Source organism: Papio anubis, unplaced genomic scaffold, assembly GCF_008728515.1.
Source record: "Papio anubis isolate 15944 unplaced genomic scaffold, Panubis1.0 scaffold128, whole genome shotgun sequence".
NCBI classification, from domain to species: Eukaryota; Metazoa; Chordata; class Mammalia; order Primates; family Cercopithecidae; genus Papio; species Papio anubis.
Window position 1 is genome coordinate 17,783 of NW_022161225.1, and position 18,768 is coordinate 36,550.

Here is an 18,768-nt window from a genome sequence, read left to right on the forward strand (position 1 = left end):
TATTATTTTAAATAGCCACTTGGGTGCTACTGTTTTTTTTTTTTTCTGCCCATAAGATATATTTGTGCTGTTAAAAATGCATTTTACTTCAGTGTGTGTGTGTAATCTTTAGGACCTGAAAAACCACTTCAAACATTTTCACATCTTGTAACTTCTAATAAATGTTATGTTTTCTATCTAATTGATAATAACATTTTGCAAATATTCCAGAGTATAAATACAATATTATTAAGTAATTTTAAAAAAGTTTCTCCAAATCAGATAATCTTTCATTATCTCCCTTATTTACCAGTGTCTGCTGGTATTTTCTGCTTTTTTCCCCCCCTTTATTTTTTTGACACAGGATTTCATTCTGTTGCCCAGGCTGGAGTGCAGTGGCGCCATCAGGGGTTCCTGCAGCCTCAGCCTCCAGGGCTCAGGTGATCCTCTGACGTCAGCCTTCTGGTGGGTAGCTGGCACTACAGGCACATGCCACCACACCTGGCTAATTGTTTATTTTTTGTAGAAATGGGGTTTCGCCATGTTACCCAAACTGGTCTTGCACTCCTGGGCTCAAGCGATCTGCCCACCTCAGCCTACCAGATTGCTGTGATTACAGGCGTCAGCCTCTGCACCTGGCCTGTTCTGTTCTTTGGAGTATTGTATATCCATATGCAGAAAAGATAAATTTAGACCTTTTACCTATTGTCTGACACAGAAATTAACAAAGTAGATCATAGACCTAAATGTAAGAACTAAATGATAAAACTTCTAGAAGGAGGCATAGGAGAAAATCTGTTACCTTGGGTTGGACAGAGGTTTCTTAAATATGTCACCAAAGTGACAATCCATAAAAGAAGTTGCCAATTTGAACACCAAAATTAGAGACTTTTGTGCTTCAAAAGATGCTATTAAGGAAATGAAAAGGCATGTTACAGACTGTGAAAAAGTATTTGCAAATAGTATATCTGAGAAAAGACGTGAATTCAGGATATATAAGGAACTCTTTATTATTAGTATTATTAGTATTATTAGTATTATTTTGAGACACAGGGTCTCACTGTGTCGTCCAGGCTGGAGTACAATGGCACAATCTTGGCTCACTGCAGACTCAGTGCCCCGGTTTCAAGTGATCTTCCCACCTCAGCCTCCGGAGTAGCTTTTGTGGAGATAAGGTTTCGCCATGTTGCCCAGGCTGGTTTTGAACGCCTAGGCTCAAGCAATCCACTGCCTTAGCCTGTCGAAATGCTGGGATTACAGGCATGAGCCATGGTGCCTGGCCAGGAATTCTTATAATTCAACAATGATACCAAAAACTCAGATTAAACATGGACAAAAGAATAGACATTTCACCAAAGTAGCTAATAAAATTAGACTTGGCATGGTGGCTCACATCTATAATCCTAGCACTTTGGGAGTCCAAGGTAGGAAGATTGCTTGAGCTCAGGAATCCAAGACCAGCCTGAGCAACATAGTGAGACCTCATTTGTATGAAAAATTTAAAAATTAGCTGGGCGTGGTGGCATGTACCTGTAGTCCCAGCTGCTGGGGTGGCTAAGGTGGGAGGATTGCTTGAGCTTAGGAGGTCAAGGCTGCAGTGAGCTATGATCGTGCCACTGCATTCCAGCGTGGGCGTTGGAGCAAGACACTTTCTCAAACAAAAACAAAAACCAAAGTAACTAATAATCACATGAAAAAATGCTCAGCACCATTAGTTATTTTACGTTGTTTTTTGTTTTTTAAATTATTATTATGTTTTGAGACAAGGTCTGGCTCTGTTGCCCAGGCTGGAGTGCGGTGGTGCCATCTCGGCTCACTGCAGCCTCTGTCTCCCAGGCTCAAGCTGTCTTCCTACCTCAGTCTCCTGAGTATCTGGGACTACAGGCTACCATGCCCAGGAAATTTTTGTATTTTTTGTAGAGACAGGGTTTCACCATGTTACTCAGGCTGGATTGAACTCCTTTGCTCTAGCAATCTGCCTGCCTCGGTCTCCCAAAGTGTTGGGATTATAGGCGTGAGCCCTTGTACTCAGCCTTCTTATTTTAGAAATGGTTATTAAAACCACAATGAGATACCACTGTATAGCCACTGGAACAAGTTTAATGAAAAAGAGACAATAATAGGTATTGGTGAGGATGTGGAGAACCTAAAACCTTCATTTCCGTACTGGGAATGTAAAATTGTAGAGCCACTTAGGGAAACAATTTGGCAGTTCCTTAAAAAGTTAAACAAACTTACCATAGAACCTAGAAATTACATTCTTAAGTATTTGCCTAAGAGAAATGAAAGCACATGTTTGTACAAAGACTTATACATGAATGTTCATAGCTGCTTTATTTGTAATATGCAAAAACTGAGAAAAACCCAAATGTCCATCAGTGGATGAATGGATAAACGAAGTGTGTTATATCCATATGATTGGATACTAATAAAAAAAGAACAAATACTGATACAACAAATGAATATATTTCAAGATAAATATGCTGAGTGAAAGGAGCCAAACGTGTATGTAATGTGTGACTCTACTTAACATAAAACTTGACAAAATACGAACTAATTCGTAATGACAGAGAGCAGATCAGTTGTTGCAGGGGTATTGAAGTTGATATAGGGGATGATGATTGACTGAAACAGGACATGCAAGCTCTTTTGGGGTTATTGGAAATGTTCTTAAACTGGATTGTGGTGATGATTACACTCCATAAATTTACTAAAATTAGCAAAATGTACACTTAAAGTGGGTGAATTTTTTTACACTCATTATGGGAAAATTCTTAATTATAGACATTATTTGTAAACTGTTGGCTTACATTTGTATTGACAGGTGATAGTAATGAAGAAGCCATTCAATAACGGGTTTGTAAAAAACACAGCAAGAGAAGAAATGGAGTATTACTTTTTTAAAAACCATTTTAGGCCGGGCAGGGTGGCTCAAGCCTGTAATCCCAGCACTTTGGGAGGCCGAGACGGGCGGATCACGAAGTCAGGAGATCAAGACCATCCTGGCTAACACGGTGAAACCCCGTCTCTACTAAAAAATACAAAAAACTAGCCGGGCGAGGTGGCGGGCGCCTGCAGTCCCAGCTACTCGGGAAGCTGAGGCAGGAGAATGGCGTAAACCCAGGAGGCGGAGCTTGCAGTGAGCTGAGATCCACTGCACTCCAGCCTGGGCGACAGAGCAAGACTCCGTCTCTAAAAAACAAACAAACAAACAAAAAAACAAACCATTTTAACCATTTTTAAGCATACAGTTTAGTAGTGTTAAGTAGATTCACATTGGGACCAGGTGCAGTGGCTCATACTTGTAATCCCAGCGCTTTGGGAGACCGAGGTGGGAGGAGGATTGCTTTAGCCCAGGAGTTTGAGACGAGCCTAAGAAATGTACTAAGACACTATCTCTTAAAAGACTAAAAAAAAAAAAAAAAAAAAAAAAAAAAGCTGGGTGCGGTGGTGTGCACGTATAGTCCCAGCTACTCAGGAGGCTGAGTTAGGAGGATATCTGGAGCCCAGGAGATGGAGGGCAATGAGCGTGATTGTGCCTCTAAACTCTAGCCTAACCCTGTCTCCAAAAAAAAAAAAGTGTATTTACATTTGTTGTGAAACATCTCCAGAACTTTTTCATCTTACAAAACTGGAACTCTATAGCCATTATACAACTTCTCTTTCTCTTCCCTCTGACCCTGGTTACCACCACTCTACTGTCTGTTTCTACAAATTTGACTACTTTAGATACTTCACATAACCGGAATCACAGTTTTTGTCTTTTTGTGACTGGCTTATTTCACTTAGCATAATGCTCTCAGGTTTTATTTTCTTTTGTTTATAGTCCAGGTGTCTTTGATTTTTTTTTTTTTTTTGGCCACCTAGTATGCCATGAATTTACAGGTTATAGGTTCCAGCAGTTCAGGCTCCTGTCTATTGGTTCTCACAAAGTGTGCTTTTCTGGGTGGAGAATGCTGGTGTGGCAGTTGTACCTAGGTACCTTTCTCTTTGGCTTCCTTCTTTTTCTGATCTTTTTCCTTCATGTGTTTTGGGAAGCCATCTCAGCTGTCGTGCTTTAGATGCTCATTATGTACATTAATTCTTTGGGCAAGAATTTTGTTTGTTACAGCAATGCCAACAGCATGGTGGGTGACATTGTAACTTCCAGTTTTGCCATGGTAAGATTTATGGGGCATTCCTTTTTGAACAGTAGCCATTTTCTTTTTCTTTCTTTTTTTTTTTTTTTCCGAGATGGGGTCTCGCTCTGTCACCCAGGCTGGAGTGCAGTGGTGCGATCTCGGCTCACTGAAACATCCACCTCCCAGGTTCAAGTGATTCTCCTGCCTCCTGAGTAGCTGGGATTACAGGCACATGCCAGCATGCCCGGCTAATTTTTGTACTTTTAGTAGAGACGAGGTTTCACCATGTTGGTCAGGCTGGTCTCAAACAGCTGATCTCGTGATCCGCCCACCTCAGCCTCCCAAAGTGCTGGGATTACAGGCGTAAGCCACCACAACCGGCCAACAGTAGCCATTTTCTTTTCTTTTTTTTCTGGAGATGAATTCTCACTCTGTCGCCCGGGCTGGAGTGCATTGGTGTGATCTCGGCTCAACCTCCGAGATTGGTGTGCAACCTCCGCCTCCTGGGTTCCAGTGATTTTCCTCCTTCAGTCTCCCGAGTAGCTGGGATTACAGGCGAGCGCCAAATCCCAGCTAATTTTTGTATGAACAGTAGCCATTTTCTTGATGTCTACAGCATTGCTTTTCTTGTGGATTCCTATGCCTGTGGCCAAAGGAACAACTCCATATTTTCTAAAAGCCCTAGAGAACATATTGCAGGTGCCTCTTCTCTTTTCCTTTGTGTTTGTCGTCTTGGTGAATTATTGGAAGATAGTGGTTTCTGGCAGAAGGCCAGATTAAATGGTTGAATTTCAAAGTATGTAAGTTATACCTCAAAAAGACTATTTTAAAAAGTAGACTTACCCTGATACTAGACTCTATGTCAAAGGGGTTGAATTGTTTCAAAATGGACCCTAAAATATACATAATATTTAAGAGAAGTATCAAAAAATATTTTAACTGCATTATTGAGGTATAATTAGTATACTAAAAGCTTGAAGGTAGTTAGTGTATATAACTTGATGTGTTTGGAGAGCGGTATAACACCTGTAAAACCATCATTACAATCAATGCCATGGATTTATATCCATTGCCTCCAAAAATTTCTTCCTGTCCCCTTACCTTTATTTCCTTTTTTGGTTGAAACACTTAACATGATATACCCTTTTAGCAAATTTTTAAACATACAATACGTTATTGTTAATCATAGACCCTATGTTGTGCAGTAAACTTCCAGAATGTATTTCTTTTGCATAACTGAAAATTCGAGGAGGTATCAAAAATTAATGGGATAAAAGAAAATATTTTTCAATAAATGTTTTGGTGATAGCTAGTTAGCTGTGGAGAGACAGAGCAGGATTCTATTTATATAATCTTACCTAATGTCATAACATTTTTGTTAGAACAAAAGTTCTAGATAATAGTAATATAAGGAATATTAAACAAAGACTTGGACCAAGTCTAATTTAATATGTATCCATCTTGTAAATAAAGATGCACTTTCCAAGCTTAGAATGATTTAGAAAAGAACACACATTTAAAAATGACAAATTTTGGCTGGGTGCAGTAGGTCACGCCTATAATCCCAGCACTTTGGGAGCCTGAGTGGGATGGATCACTTGAGGTTAGAAGTTCAAGACAAGCCTGGGCAACATGGTGAAACCCCATCGGTACTAAAAAATTAGCCTGGTGTGGTGATGCATGCCTGTAGTCCCAGCTGCTTGGGATGCTGAGGCATGAGAATCACTTGAACCCAGAGGGCAGAGGAGGTTACAGTAAGCCGAGATCATGCCACTGCACTCCAGTCTGGGCGACAGAGTGAAAGACTGTCTCAGTCAATCAATCAATCAATAACAAATTTCATAACATAAAACTAAAAGGCTACTGTGTGTTTTTTTAAAATAATATATCACCTAAATGAAAACAACCTTGGAAAAAACATACAAAGCTACTGTAATAACTTTTTCTGTGATATTGAAGGGTTAATATCTTATATAATGATAGATATAAGATCTATAATATACTACAGATATTACAGGATAAATATCTATGTAAGATCTTACAAATTCATGTAGAAACCACTGAACATTTGTAATGAATACACCAAATCCATAGAAGAGAAAGTAAACATGCAAAGGAGTATAGATTAAAACAGTGATTACCATTTTCACTATGTGTGTTTTTCGCTCCTTGTGTATTTTTTTAAAAAAACTTTTTGACAGATAAGGTTTTTAGTTTTGCAATGAATTTCATAGTCTTCAAAGTCAGAATAAAGATTTCTGCCTAACAATTAGCTGACAGGAAGATACCTTTAAATGTTTTTTTCTTTTTGTTTCCAGGAAGTATTGATGAAGATGTTGTGGTGATAGAAGCTTCCTCCACTCCCCAGGTTACTGCCAATGAAGAAATTAATGTTACCTCAACTGATAGTGAAGTGGAGATTGTAACAGTTGGAGAAGGCTATCGGTGAGATTTTAATTCTTAATTAAATCTTTGAAATTTTAAATATAAATATTAAACCTATTTGTGCTGCAGATATTTGCATTATTTTTATTTTTTTGAGACCCAGTTTGAGTATGCATATATCAGATTAGTGGATTTTTTTTTTTTTTTGTAAGAGACAGAATATTGCTATGTTACCCAGGCTGGACTTGAGCCCCTTGGCTCCAGTGATTCTCTTGTCTCATTCTCCATAGTACTGGGACTGTAGGCACATGCCACCAAGCCCGTCTAGATTTGTGGTTTTCAAAGCAGGCTGCCTTAAACTCACCTGGAGAGATAATAAAATAAAGCTATATTGTTGCCTAGACTCTTTCCCAGATTTGAACTAGAATTTTAGAGGTTAGTCTTTTTAAAAGCACCCCAAGTATCCAATGAGAGTTAAGAGTTAATGCTCTGAATAAACAGTAATTTTACTTAGTGTTTTATAAAATTGTATTGTATTTTATTTGTTTATTTATTTATTTATTTTGAGATGGAGTCTCGCTCTGTCGCCCAGGCTGGAGTGCATTGGCCAGATCTCAGTTCACTGCAAGTTCCGCCTCCCGGGCTTATGCCATTCTCCTGACTCAGCCTCCCGAGTAGCTGGGACTACAGGCGCCCGCCACCTCGCCCGGCTAATTTTTTGTATTTTTTAGTAGAGACGGGTTTGACCGTGTTAGCCAGGATGGTCTCGGTCTCCTGACCTCGTGATCCGCCCGCCTCAGCCTCCCAAAGTGCTGGGATTATAGGCTTGAGCCACCGCGCCCGGCCAAATTGTATTTTTTTAATGATGTGGAGAATTGATCTCCTTTGAAATTTAGATGTGAATAGTATGTAAATATTTGGGATGATATTAAAATTAAAAATGAAAAAAATATTAAGGGGTATTGATGTTGAAATAGCCCTTTTGGTTAGAATCTACTTGTTTCAATATGTTACTCACTGATACTAGTGAAACTTGTGCTGTTACTGTGTTAGGGCACCCTAATTCAAAACATATTGTTTGACTCTTTGTCCTTCACTTAGTAATTTTATCTGTGCTCTGAACTAACACATCAATGAAACATCCTCATCTGTTTTTATAAATAACTGGAAAAGAGGTTGCCTTATTTCAGAATCACTTTACTGTCCCTGTGAAATATCAACTCCTATCACTTTGACTTTCCCTGTGAAATATCAGCTCCTAACACAGCATTCATCTTATACTTTAGATGATTATAAGTATTCGTAATAATAGCAATAAAGAGTTGCTTTGTTACATTTGATACACCAAACTAATAAACAGATGAATATTAATTTTTGTGTTGGAACGAATTTAGAAGTGCATTAGCTTGTTGCATGTTAATATGTTACTGATTTTAAAAGTATATATTCATATTTCTGACATCTGTTACAAACACTTAGAACATGCTTTTCCACTTGCCATTTTAGCATCAAAGTGCTACTTCTAAAGGCATGGAAGTGAGCATTCTATAACATATCCTTGTTTGTTTTAATTTTATATGATTTTCCCCAACTCTGAGTAAAACCGATAATCAGTGTTATGTACCACACCTATCCTGTGACTGTGCATAGTGCTTGGTACAACATTGACTCAATTTTTATGAGCTGTAAGGACTACTGAAATTACAGACATTTTTCATTGTAGGACTAGAGGTCTTGTTTTGGACATGGTTGATGTCAAGCAGATGCATTTACCTGAGTAATAGACAATGATCTTGAAAAAGACCCACAGTGTACATGACCCATTCTTATATTTCCTTATTGTTATCTGAGATATTAACTTTGTTATTGTTTAGCTGGGTTTTGGCCCTTTCGTTTATTTTGCTTATTTATTTATTTTTTTGGGATGGAGTCTCCCTCTGTCACCCAGGCTGGAGGGCAGTGGCGCCATCTTGGCTCACCGCAGCCTCCGTCTCCCAGGTTCAAGCAATTCTCCTGCCTCAGCCTCGTGAGTAGCTGGGATTACAGGCATGAGCCACCACGCCTGGCTAATTTTTTTTTGTATTTTTAGTAGAGACGGGGTTTCACCATATTGGCCAGGCTGGTCTCGAACTCCTGACCTTGTGATCTGCCCACCTCGGCCTCCCAAAGTGCTGGGATTACAGGCGTGAGCCACCTATGCTCGGCCTGGCTCTTTCATGTAAGAGAGTATTTCTGTGTTTTAGAGTTTTGTGTCAGGATTTGACAGTTGTTACTAATCATAGTGGCCACTAATACCTCCTTGAGATTTCCTCATACATTCAGTTTTTTTGCAGTTGTTCCATCTAGTAGAATATGATGGCTTTCACAGAAGTACTGCAAAGTGGACCTATAATTTACTTCAGCTATTAAGAGCTTCCCAGAGATAATAGACTACTCAGTCTCATCATAGACTTTTGGTTTTTCAAGAATTTTAAATGGTGATATCTGTCCTCAGATAAAACCATTTTATCCCATGACATTTGTTTACTATCATGGCTCAAGCTATACCACAACTGTTTCTGATATGTGCTATCCTGTTTTGACAGTGGCTCCGTAATTAACCTTTATACTCCTTCTTAAGAATTTTATTTTAGAATTTGAACTTTTTAAACTCTAGGTTCTATAATCGTTGAAGTTCAAGTTGGGCTGTAAATGTTGAGGCCATTTTCAACCCACTTTGACCTTTGGAGTTCTCTACTGAATGGTTAAGCTCCCACCCCCGATGACCTTTTATATTGCAGATATTTTCCATAAATGCTGACAATAAGCTTATAAGCAGTTTTATATTAGTTTGAGCAGGAGAAAGCCCTTGTGTTTTATTGACCTCACCTTTCTAAAAGAGTTATTTTTTTCTCCTGGAGACTTAGGACTGCATATTCTACATATTATCCCTGTATATCCTCAGTCCAAATCTTTAGTAGTTGAGTCCTTAAAAGTATATACACCTGTAAGTAAATTTAGACCAGTGTAATGCCACACACATACTTAAATGAAGTTAGATGTTTAGGGTTCGCAGTCACATGTTTTAAAAGCATAAAGTAGCTCACGCAAATGATATTTCTTGTGGCTACCAAACTAATAAACTAATCAGAATATCCTTACATCTACACATCAGGAAATCTCCCTGGTGCTTGTTTATTATTATTATTATTATTTTGTTTTCTTTTATGGCAATACTAGAAGCTTAGCTTGGTTTAGGACTCCTAAAGCAATGTTTTGCAAATCTGTCCTGAGCTAAACATACAAGACCTTGTGGATATTATTAAATGTGTAGGATGTTATTTTTATTCCTTTACCTATGGTGAATAATTTTAACTATTAACTGAAAATGTAAACAGTTTATTATAACCTGGGTAAATACCCAAAGTAACCGTGGAAGAGAGAGTAGCATTCTTGAAACAGAATCCTGTATTTTACACTAATAATTGGTACAACATAGCATTTCTTATATTCTTAGGTCAATTAGTCGGTGATTCATTCAGCAAAGTTTACTGAGTGCCAGACATTGTGCTAGTCATGATTTTTAATTCTATTACGATTATTTCTCTGGAGAAATTTTGTATGAAAAATGTAACATTTAGTAAGAAAGGCTTATGGGTTTTTGTGGTGACTAATAATTCTTTATTTATATTTACTAACTTAATATTGATGTCATTTAAGGTCTCGTTCAACCCTTGGACACTCCAGATCTCACTGGAGCCAGGGTTCAAGTTCTCATGCAAGTCGGCCACAGGAGCCACGGAACCGCAGTAGGATTTCTACTGTTATACAGCCCTTGAGGCAGAATGCAGCAGAAGTTGTGGACCTTACCGTTGATGAAGATGGTAAATTGAAGTAGTAACAGTAGAAAATTATAAAAGGAGTTTGATAAAAGGAAATCTTTTAATATGCTAGAAACCCCTTCTGCTTACTGGTAATGTATTTTTAAACTACAGGGAAATTGTCAGATTTTTAAATCTCAAGTTTTTAATTGATATAATATCCTACGCTTGTAAATTTACATAAAATTCTTTGTGGTTATTGTTTCAATACTTGCTAGCTATTTTCTCAGGAAAAAATATTTTTACAAATGGTAGTTTGAGGTTAGCTCAAACTAGTTTAGTTTGATTTGTAATATGATTGTCTTTAACTTGCCATGAAAAAGTAGAAGCAGCACTTTTTAAATATAAACACAAAAGCAGTATAACTGAATTTTAAATGACTAATACTGGCTATTTGAAATGTCTAATTTTACTTTTAAAGGTTATGTTATCCTTCAATATTATTGATACCTTTTTGTGCTGCTCATTTTTTGTATTGTATTTTGGCTTACAGCTGTACCCAAGTAACTGAGGAAACAAAACCAGAGTTGGAATACAGACATTAGGAAAAGTGGTGGGATTTATGAATATATGAATGAATACATATGCGAATTTGCCCGCATATTAAGAATCATCTTGAGGTATTATTAGTTATATCTTAGGAAATGGTCAATCATAATTTCCCAAAAGGAAAACGATAAGCCATATATGAGTTTGTTAGGTTTGGGAGTTAGCTATAAATTGGGCAAAGAATATATCAGGTAGGTCGAAAGAGTTGGAGGCCATATGCAATCAGCTCTTCTATGGTCTATTTGCAGTTTTGGTGGTCTTAACTTTCAGAGTATCAGTACTCAGTTGTTTATGAAGAGATAAACAACTGTTTGCCTTTCATTCAACAGTCTCTTCGTTTTTGTTTTGAAACACCATAAATTATCTGTAAGACAGTGGTTAATGTAATAGGGATTAATGATGAGAGTTAATTAAATATAGGGTGACTATTTTGGAAACTTTCTGTTTGTGTTCCAATGTGACACCTGCTAGCCGGTAAGTAGGAGAAGGTGATAGAGTAGCCGTTTCCACATTACAGTAAGTTGAACCAGAATTTACACTTTGCTGGGTTAAAAGTATTCCAGTGATCAGTAGATGCTCCCTTTCCCCCACTAGTTTTTCTCAGTGGAAGGCTTCTTCTCTCTTATTAAAAATAAATCCAAAACTAAGTACATCAGACCAGTGGTTCTCAAATAGGGGCAGTTTTCTCCCCCAAGTGATATTTGGCAGTGTCTGGAGACATTTTTGGTTTTCACAGTTAGGGGAGGTTGCTACTGACATCTGATGGATAGAGACCATGGTTGTCGCTAAACATTGTACAGTTCACAGTGCATATCTCCTCGCCAACGAACAAAATATTGTCTAGCCCAAAATGTTAGTATTGCCAAGGTTGAGAAACACTAGTTAAACTATTTACAAATAAACAGAAGTTCTTTTCCCCCTTTTTTATGTACAAGCAATTTGCATATACATTTGGACACACCCTCATTCAAAGTGTCCCATATAGACTCACAGTTATTATTTGTGCCTAAGGAATTAGCTTACCATAGTGTATTGTATAGAAAGTCAACCCTCTCATTCCATAGCACATTAAGAGACTCCCTTATTTTCAGGTTTAATTGTTGTGACTATGCTTTGGATGGATTTATTCCCATTGTTCTCAATTTTAAGCAACCATTTTAAACTTAGTTCTTTGAAACTTACTTGTAAGTTGAAGTCTACCTGAAATTTCTTTTACTTTCTGATGGAAAAATGTTAATTTTTATTAGAAAGCACTGGTGAATATTAGTATTTACAAAATTTTCTTTGGAAAACATATAAAAGGCATGGAAAGAAGATTAAAACAGATATTAGAAATCATAGCTAATGTTAAGTGATTGCTGTCTGTAAAGCATCATACAAAGTATGTGATCTCAGTTCATCCTAATGACAGTTCTATTAAGAAATTCTGATACTTTCCCAGTTCTACAGATGAGGAAATGGAGAATGGTTAAGTAACTTATTTATATTCATACTGTCAGTAGTGAAATCAATATTGCTATCCAGGCAGTCTTACCCTAGAATCCATATTGTGCCAGACACATTATGGTTTGTAACACTATTCTGACAGCTTGTGATCATGTGTATGTGCATAGCAAGGAACTTTTACTTTCCTTTTACTCTTCTTTGTTATAGATCAGACAACTTATTTAGAAGCTACCTGAAAAACTATTAAATTACCTAAATTATTGAAATATGCATATCAGTGTTGAATTTTTAAAAATGTGGTCATATTTTGTTAACTTGTCAGTTTGATATTGCAGTTTAGCTTTATGAAAGCTTTCTTTACTGTATGTTATTAGAGAGCTTGTATTTTTAAAGTTTTGTTATTTAATAATTATAAACACATTAGCTTAGATTAAAATATAACCCTTTATCTAATTTGTTTTGAAATGCTAAGTTGACGTTTTGTATTTTGTAGAACCTACTGTAGTACCAACCACTTCTGCAAGAATGGAATCACAAGCTACTAGCGCTTCCATTAACAATTCAAATCCATCTACCTCTGAGCAGGCCTCTGATACTGCTTCAGCTGTCACCAGTAGCCAACCTTCCACAGTGTCAGAGACTTCAGCTACTCTTACAAGCAATAGTACCACTGGCACTTCTATAGGAGGTATGTAAAAAAAGTGGGGGAGGGGAGACTTTTTGTCATTACTTTTGTTAGGGAAAATATTATTGTTTTTAAGTCTAAGATTTTAGCTATGTTAATAAGCGGGTATTCTTACGTTATAGTAAACTTCGTATGTTATCAAGATAGTCTTTACTATAATTAGGCTGATTTCATATTTGAGTTTGTATGCTATATGTGACCAGAGTATTATACCTCAAATAAGAGAGCTTGGGGAGAAGTAAGTGGCTGACACCAAAAGCATGAGCAACAAAACCAAAAGTAGATAAGTTGAACTTCATCAAAATTTAAAACTTTCGTGCATTGAAGGACGCTATCAAGATAGTGAAAGACAGCCTACAGAATGGGGGAAAGAAAAATATTGCAAATCCTATATCTGATAAGCAATTTAGAAACCAGAATCTACAAAGCACTCTTAAAACAGCCCAACAGGTTGGGTGTGGTGGCTCATGCTTGTAATTCCAGTATTTGGGAGGTTGAGGCAGGAGGATCACTTGAGGGCAGGAGTTCGAGACCAGCCTGGCCAACGTGGTGAAACCCTATCTCTATTTATATTTAAAAAATAAAAAAGTAAAAACAAACAAAAAGCCCCAACCTAACAGAAAGACAACCCAATTTTAAAATGAGGCAGGATTTGAATAGATATTTCTGAAGAAGTTATACAAATGACCGAGAAGCACAAGGTGCTCAACATCACTAATCGTTAGGGAAATGCAAATGAAAACCCCAATGAGATACCACTTTGCACCCCACTAGTGTGTCTCTAATTACAACACAAACAAAAATACAAAATCACCAGTCTTGGCAAGGATGCAGAGAAATTGGAACCCTTGTGAATTGCTGGTAGGAATGCAAAATGGTGCAACTGCTGAGGAAAACACTTTGATGGTTCCTCAGAAAGTTAAATGGAGTTACCGTTGGATGCACTAAGTCCACTCCTTAGGTATCTTCCCAAAATAATTGAGAATGAGCATGGGAGTTTTTTGGTTATTGTTGTTTCTTTTGGTGTCATATCTAAGAAACCATTGCCTAATCCAGGGTTACAAATATTTATTCCGGAGTTTTCTTTACAGTTTTAGCTCTTATCTCAAGATAGTTCTTATGTTTCAATTAGCAATGATATCTCTGGCTCTCTCTCGTATCATTTGTTTAACTGAGACTTATAATGGTACAGAGATAGGAACTTGCTAACTGCTTACCACTAGGGACACTGTAGACCCTGTAGCTTGTGGATTGACTAAATCACCATTAATAATGAAACCATCTTATATTTTCTATCACTTTTTGCTTTTAATAGTGTCTCATTTAATTCTTTTAATATTCATGTAATTTACATCTAACAGATTAGAAAACTACGTGTGGCTGGATCAGGAAGTACTCTCTCCTCTGGAAAACTGAGGGCAGCACTAAGAAACATTCTCAAAGAGATTTCCCAGGAGTGTCTTTTTTATTTTTTTGGCCCAGGCTAGTCTTGAAGTTCCAGGCTCAGGTGATCCTCCTCCCTCAGCCTCCCAAGTAGCTAGGACTACAGGTGTGAACCTCTGTGCCCAGTAGGGGTGTCTTTTAAGTACGTTCTCTGAAAAAATGTAGGCAGAAATCAAATGGGCTTTTATTTCATTTGTTGAGTACATACTCTTCACTTAGCTTGTTACTTGGGTATCTTATATAATATTGTATATATTTTAACTCTTTAAAAAAAAAAAAAATCCTTGACGTGGTGAGACTCCCACCTGTAATCCCAGCTCTTTGGGAAGCCAGGGCAGGCGGATCACTTGAGCCCAGGAGTTTGAGACCAGCCTACACAACATGGTGAAACCTTGTCTCCTTTGAAAAAAAGAAAACAAAAGCAAACAAACAAACAAAAAAAGAAAATTGCAGAAATTAGCGAGGCGTGGTGACACACACCTGTAGTCCCAGCTACTCAGAGACTGAGTCAGGAGTATATCATGTGATCCTGAGAAGTCGAGGCTGCAGTGATCCTCGATGGCACCACTGCACTCCAGCCCGGCTGACAGAGCAAGACCCTGTTTCAAAAAGTAAAAAAGTTATTGATGTTGGCATTTCTCTTACCATTTCAGACATGAGGAAACCTGAGAAGTTAAGTACCTTGACAAAACTGTAATAATCTTTGAGGCAGGGATTTGACTTCTCATTGACGCCTGTCTCCTGTTATAGCTTTATGTAGCATTATTCTTTTTTTTTTTTTTTCTGTGAGACAGGGCCTGACTCTCTTGCCCAGGTCCGTGTGCAGTGGTGCAATCTTGGCTCACTGCAGTCTCCGCCTCCCAGGCTCAAGTGATCCTCCTGACTAGCTGGGGGACCACAGGCATGCACCACCACGCCCGGCTAATTTTTGTAATTTTGTAGAGATGGGAGGTTTTGCCATGTTGCCGTGTTGCCCACACTGGCCTCAGTCTCCTGGGCTCGAACAATCCACCTGCCTCAGCCTCCGGAAGTGCTGGGATTACAGGTGTGAGCTACCACACTTGGTCTATCTGTAGCATTATTCTTATATACATTTTATGTGATACAGTCCCAACTTTATTTCAGAATAGTCCGAAAACTTTTATATGTAAATCCGCATTCATTTACAAATCAGATTTAATTTCTGAGCATCTTGGCTACAGTCCTAAATGGGCCTCTCTTAAGGTCCATTTCCTTCCAGGACACTATGGAACATTAGTTCAACTATTTTCTCCACCACCTGTTCTTATCTTGTACCTCTTTGAATATTTCCAACCCTCACATTCAAGCCATCTAGCTTCACACTTATCCAAGTTCCTCCATAAATTTATGGTTTCTAATCCTGGGCTTTCTATAGGAAATCTTGATCAGATATCTTGATCAGTTCCCTTTCCTTCCACTAAGTGCCTATTTCAAAACACTCTTCTTTTCCTCAAGGTTTTCATTCCCCAGGGGAAATTTTAAAAAATGAATAAATGGAAGTTCTTAAGCATGAACTCCTGCAACTTCCAACGCCTCCATATAAACTTTTGTGGCTCTCTACCTGACCTCCTCTACTAATTCCCAGTCTCCTAACTCTTTCCTGTCCCTTCCAGTTCCTTTATCTGTGCTCTACCTCTTATCCTTTCCTTTGTCCTTAACCTTGCTTCAACTGATATCTTCCCTGTGTCTTCAGCATCTTCTCTGGTTTCATTTCCTTAGTACATGCGCATGTACACTTGTGTTATGTCTATGTACATTTAAGTGTATTTTTGTCACACTAAACTCTTTCCTCTAATGGGCTTCTGACTCCTTTCATAATGAATAAACATGATCTTATAAAATCTAACAATAGTCTCCTTTTCATAATTCGTTTTCTTCCCAGGACTGTGTTCTCATCCTTCTCACTAGCCCATTTCATTACTGTAAGTGTTGTCACCTATCACTAGTATGCTGATGACTCTCTCTTCTGTGTTTTTGACCACTGTATTTGTTTTAAACGTCTTTTTTTTTTTTTTTTTTTTTATTCGAGACAGGGTCTTGCTTTGTCACGTAGGCTGGAGTACAGGCTCACTGCAGCCTCCACTTTCCAGGCTCAAGTGATCCTCCTGCATTAGCCCCACAAGTAGCCCCACAAGTAGTCTACACTTCACCACACCTGGTCAATTTATGTATTTTTTGTAGAGATAGAGTTTTGCCATGTTGCCCAGGCTGGTCTTGAACTCCTGGACTCAAGCAATTCACTTGCCTCAGCTTTCCGAAGTGCTGGGATTACAGTCGTGAGCCACCATGCCTGGCCATTTTAGACTTTCATATCCAGTTGCTTCTTGGACATCTGTCCTGGACCATTCTGCAGTCAGTTCAAACTCAATGTGCCACAAACAGCTCATTATCTGCCTGACCTCTCCATGTGGTCCTTGTGTTATGCATACATGATATCCTATATATTCATTTGTTTAACACATATTTATTGATTGCACACTATATGTCAAGCACTGTTCTAGGTAGTGGGAACAAAACAGATAAATTTTTGTTCTAACAGAGCTTACACTGTAGTGAATAACAATAGCTAACATTTGTTGAGCCTATAATGTAGGCCGGTGGATTTACCTATAATAACTGAGTTTTGCAGTAACCAATGAGGGAGATTTTATTACTCTTCTCATTCTACAGGTGAAATAACATATCCAAGATTATATGATAGTGGAACAAGAATTCAAACCTAGGCAATCTGGCGTGGCACCTCTCCTTTTCGCCTTTATGCCAAGATTTCTCAACCTTGGCACTATTATTGACTTTGGGCCAGATAGTTCTTACAGTGGGAGGTGGGGAAGGACTGTGCATTACAGGATATTTAGCAGCATCCTTGGTTTCTAGCCTCTAAATTCTAGTAACATCACCTCCCCTCTGATTGTGACAACCAAAAATGTCTCCAGGCATTGCCAGATATTGGGGGCAGCATTGCTTTATGCTATGCTAGAACCCAGTGCTTCTGTTCTAATATTGGTTGATTTGTATCCTAAATTGTCTCCATGCTTGATGATGAGCTCCTTAAGGGCCAAAGAGCAAGTGTTTCTCTTCTTGGTACTTAGCTACATGATTGCATGCTGCTTTTCCCTTGTGAATTTAACTTAAATATAGAAAGCGCTTATTGAGCCACCTACATTGTGCAAGCAAGTTTCTGGTTGCTAAAGATAAAAACAGCAAAGGCAGACCTTACTGTAAGTTATGTTAAAGGCCAGGACTTTTCATTTTCACCGTTGTATTATCCAGTGCCTTTTGTAGATCTTTTTGTTTGTTTGCTTGTTTGTTTGTTTTTTGAGACGGAGTCTCGCTGTGTCACCCAGGCTGGAGGGCAGTGGCGCCATCTCGGCTCACTGCAAACTCTGCCTCCCGGGTTCACACCATTCTCCTGCCTCAGCCTCCCGAGTGGCCGGGATTACAGGTGCCCGCCACCATGCCCGACTAATTTTTGTATTTTTAGTAGAGATGGGGTTTCACCGTGTTAGCCAGGATGGTCTCAATCTCCTGATGTCGTGATCCGCCCGCCTCTGCCTCACAAAGTGGTGGGATTACAGACATGAGCCACCAAGTCCGGCCCCTTTTGTAGATCTTTTACCGCGACTTTATTGTGTGTAAGACTGTTGAATGAATGATTAAAGTCATGCCTGCATCTCGGTAATCCTGTTAGAGTTACTGAAGGCACTCCTAGGAGGCACTTTAACTAAATTATTGTCACTGGGCTGTGGAGTTAATTTCCCTGATGCAGGTTCATGATTGTCTCATTTTTAGTGGGCCCTCTATGGGTTTATTATAATAGAAAAGGAAGTGTTTTATTTACTGAATCGTATGTCTTTGTATTTTACCTCTAATTTATGGCAATTTTATTTGGGTAGTAACTCTTGAATGAGAAGCTAATTGGTTGTCTTTACTTTCGGATGCAAGCCTATTTGAGAAACAAAGAGGTTCTGGACTATAGGAAAATAGACTATTTAATTGGAAGCCAAATCTGTTGCCTAGGAAGTAAAGCTAAAAGGTCAGTCTTTTTTTTGAAGCCATACTGTTAATGATTTTACACCTTAAGTATGTGTTCAGCCTTAAATACATTATAGTCATTGTGCTTCCTCTTCTCTCAATCTGATTTTTATATTCAAAATGCTCAAAGGTAAAAGATGACAAGCTATTTCTGAACAGATGTGTGTCATATCCATCACTTTAGTGATGGTTATAAACTCATACCCTGACTTTTTGAGTCACACGTAATCCTCAGGTAACTTGGTTT

General features: G+C 38.3%; 1 protein-coding gene across 7 annotated transcripts in view; it reads left to right on the forward strand.

The window, feature by feature from the left end:
- The window catches only part of LOC116268517 (E3 ubiquitin-protein ligase Arkadia-like), a 67,935-nt gene that overhangs the window by 16,588 nt on the left and 32,579 nt on the right, over window positions 1-18,768 (forward strand). For all 7 annotated transcript variants that reach the window (XM_031661308.1, XM_031661311.1, XM_031661307.1 and 4 more), the window contains exons 2-4: window positions 6,419-6,545; window positions 10,185-10,348; window positions 12,834-13,028. In XM_031661308.1, the coding sequence (XP_031517168.1) occupies window positions 6,419-6,545; window positions 10,185-10,348; window positions 12,834-13,028 (486 nt within the window). The remainder of the gene's footprint in view (window positions 1-6,418; window positions 6,546-10,184; window positions 10,349-12,833; window positions 13,029-18,768) is intronic.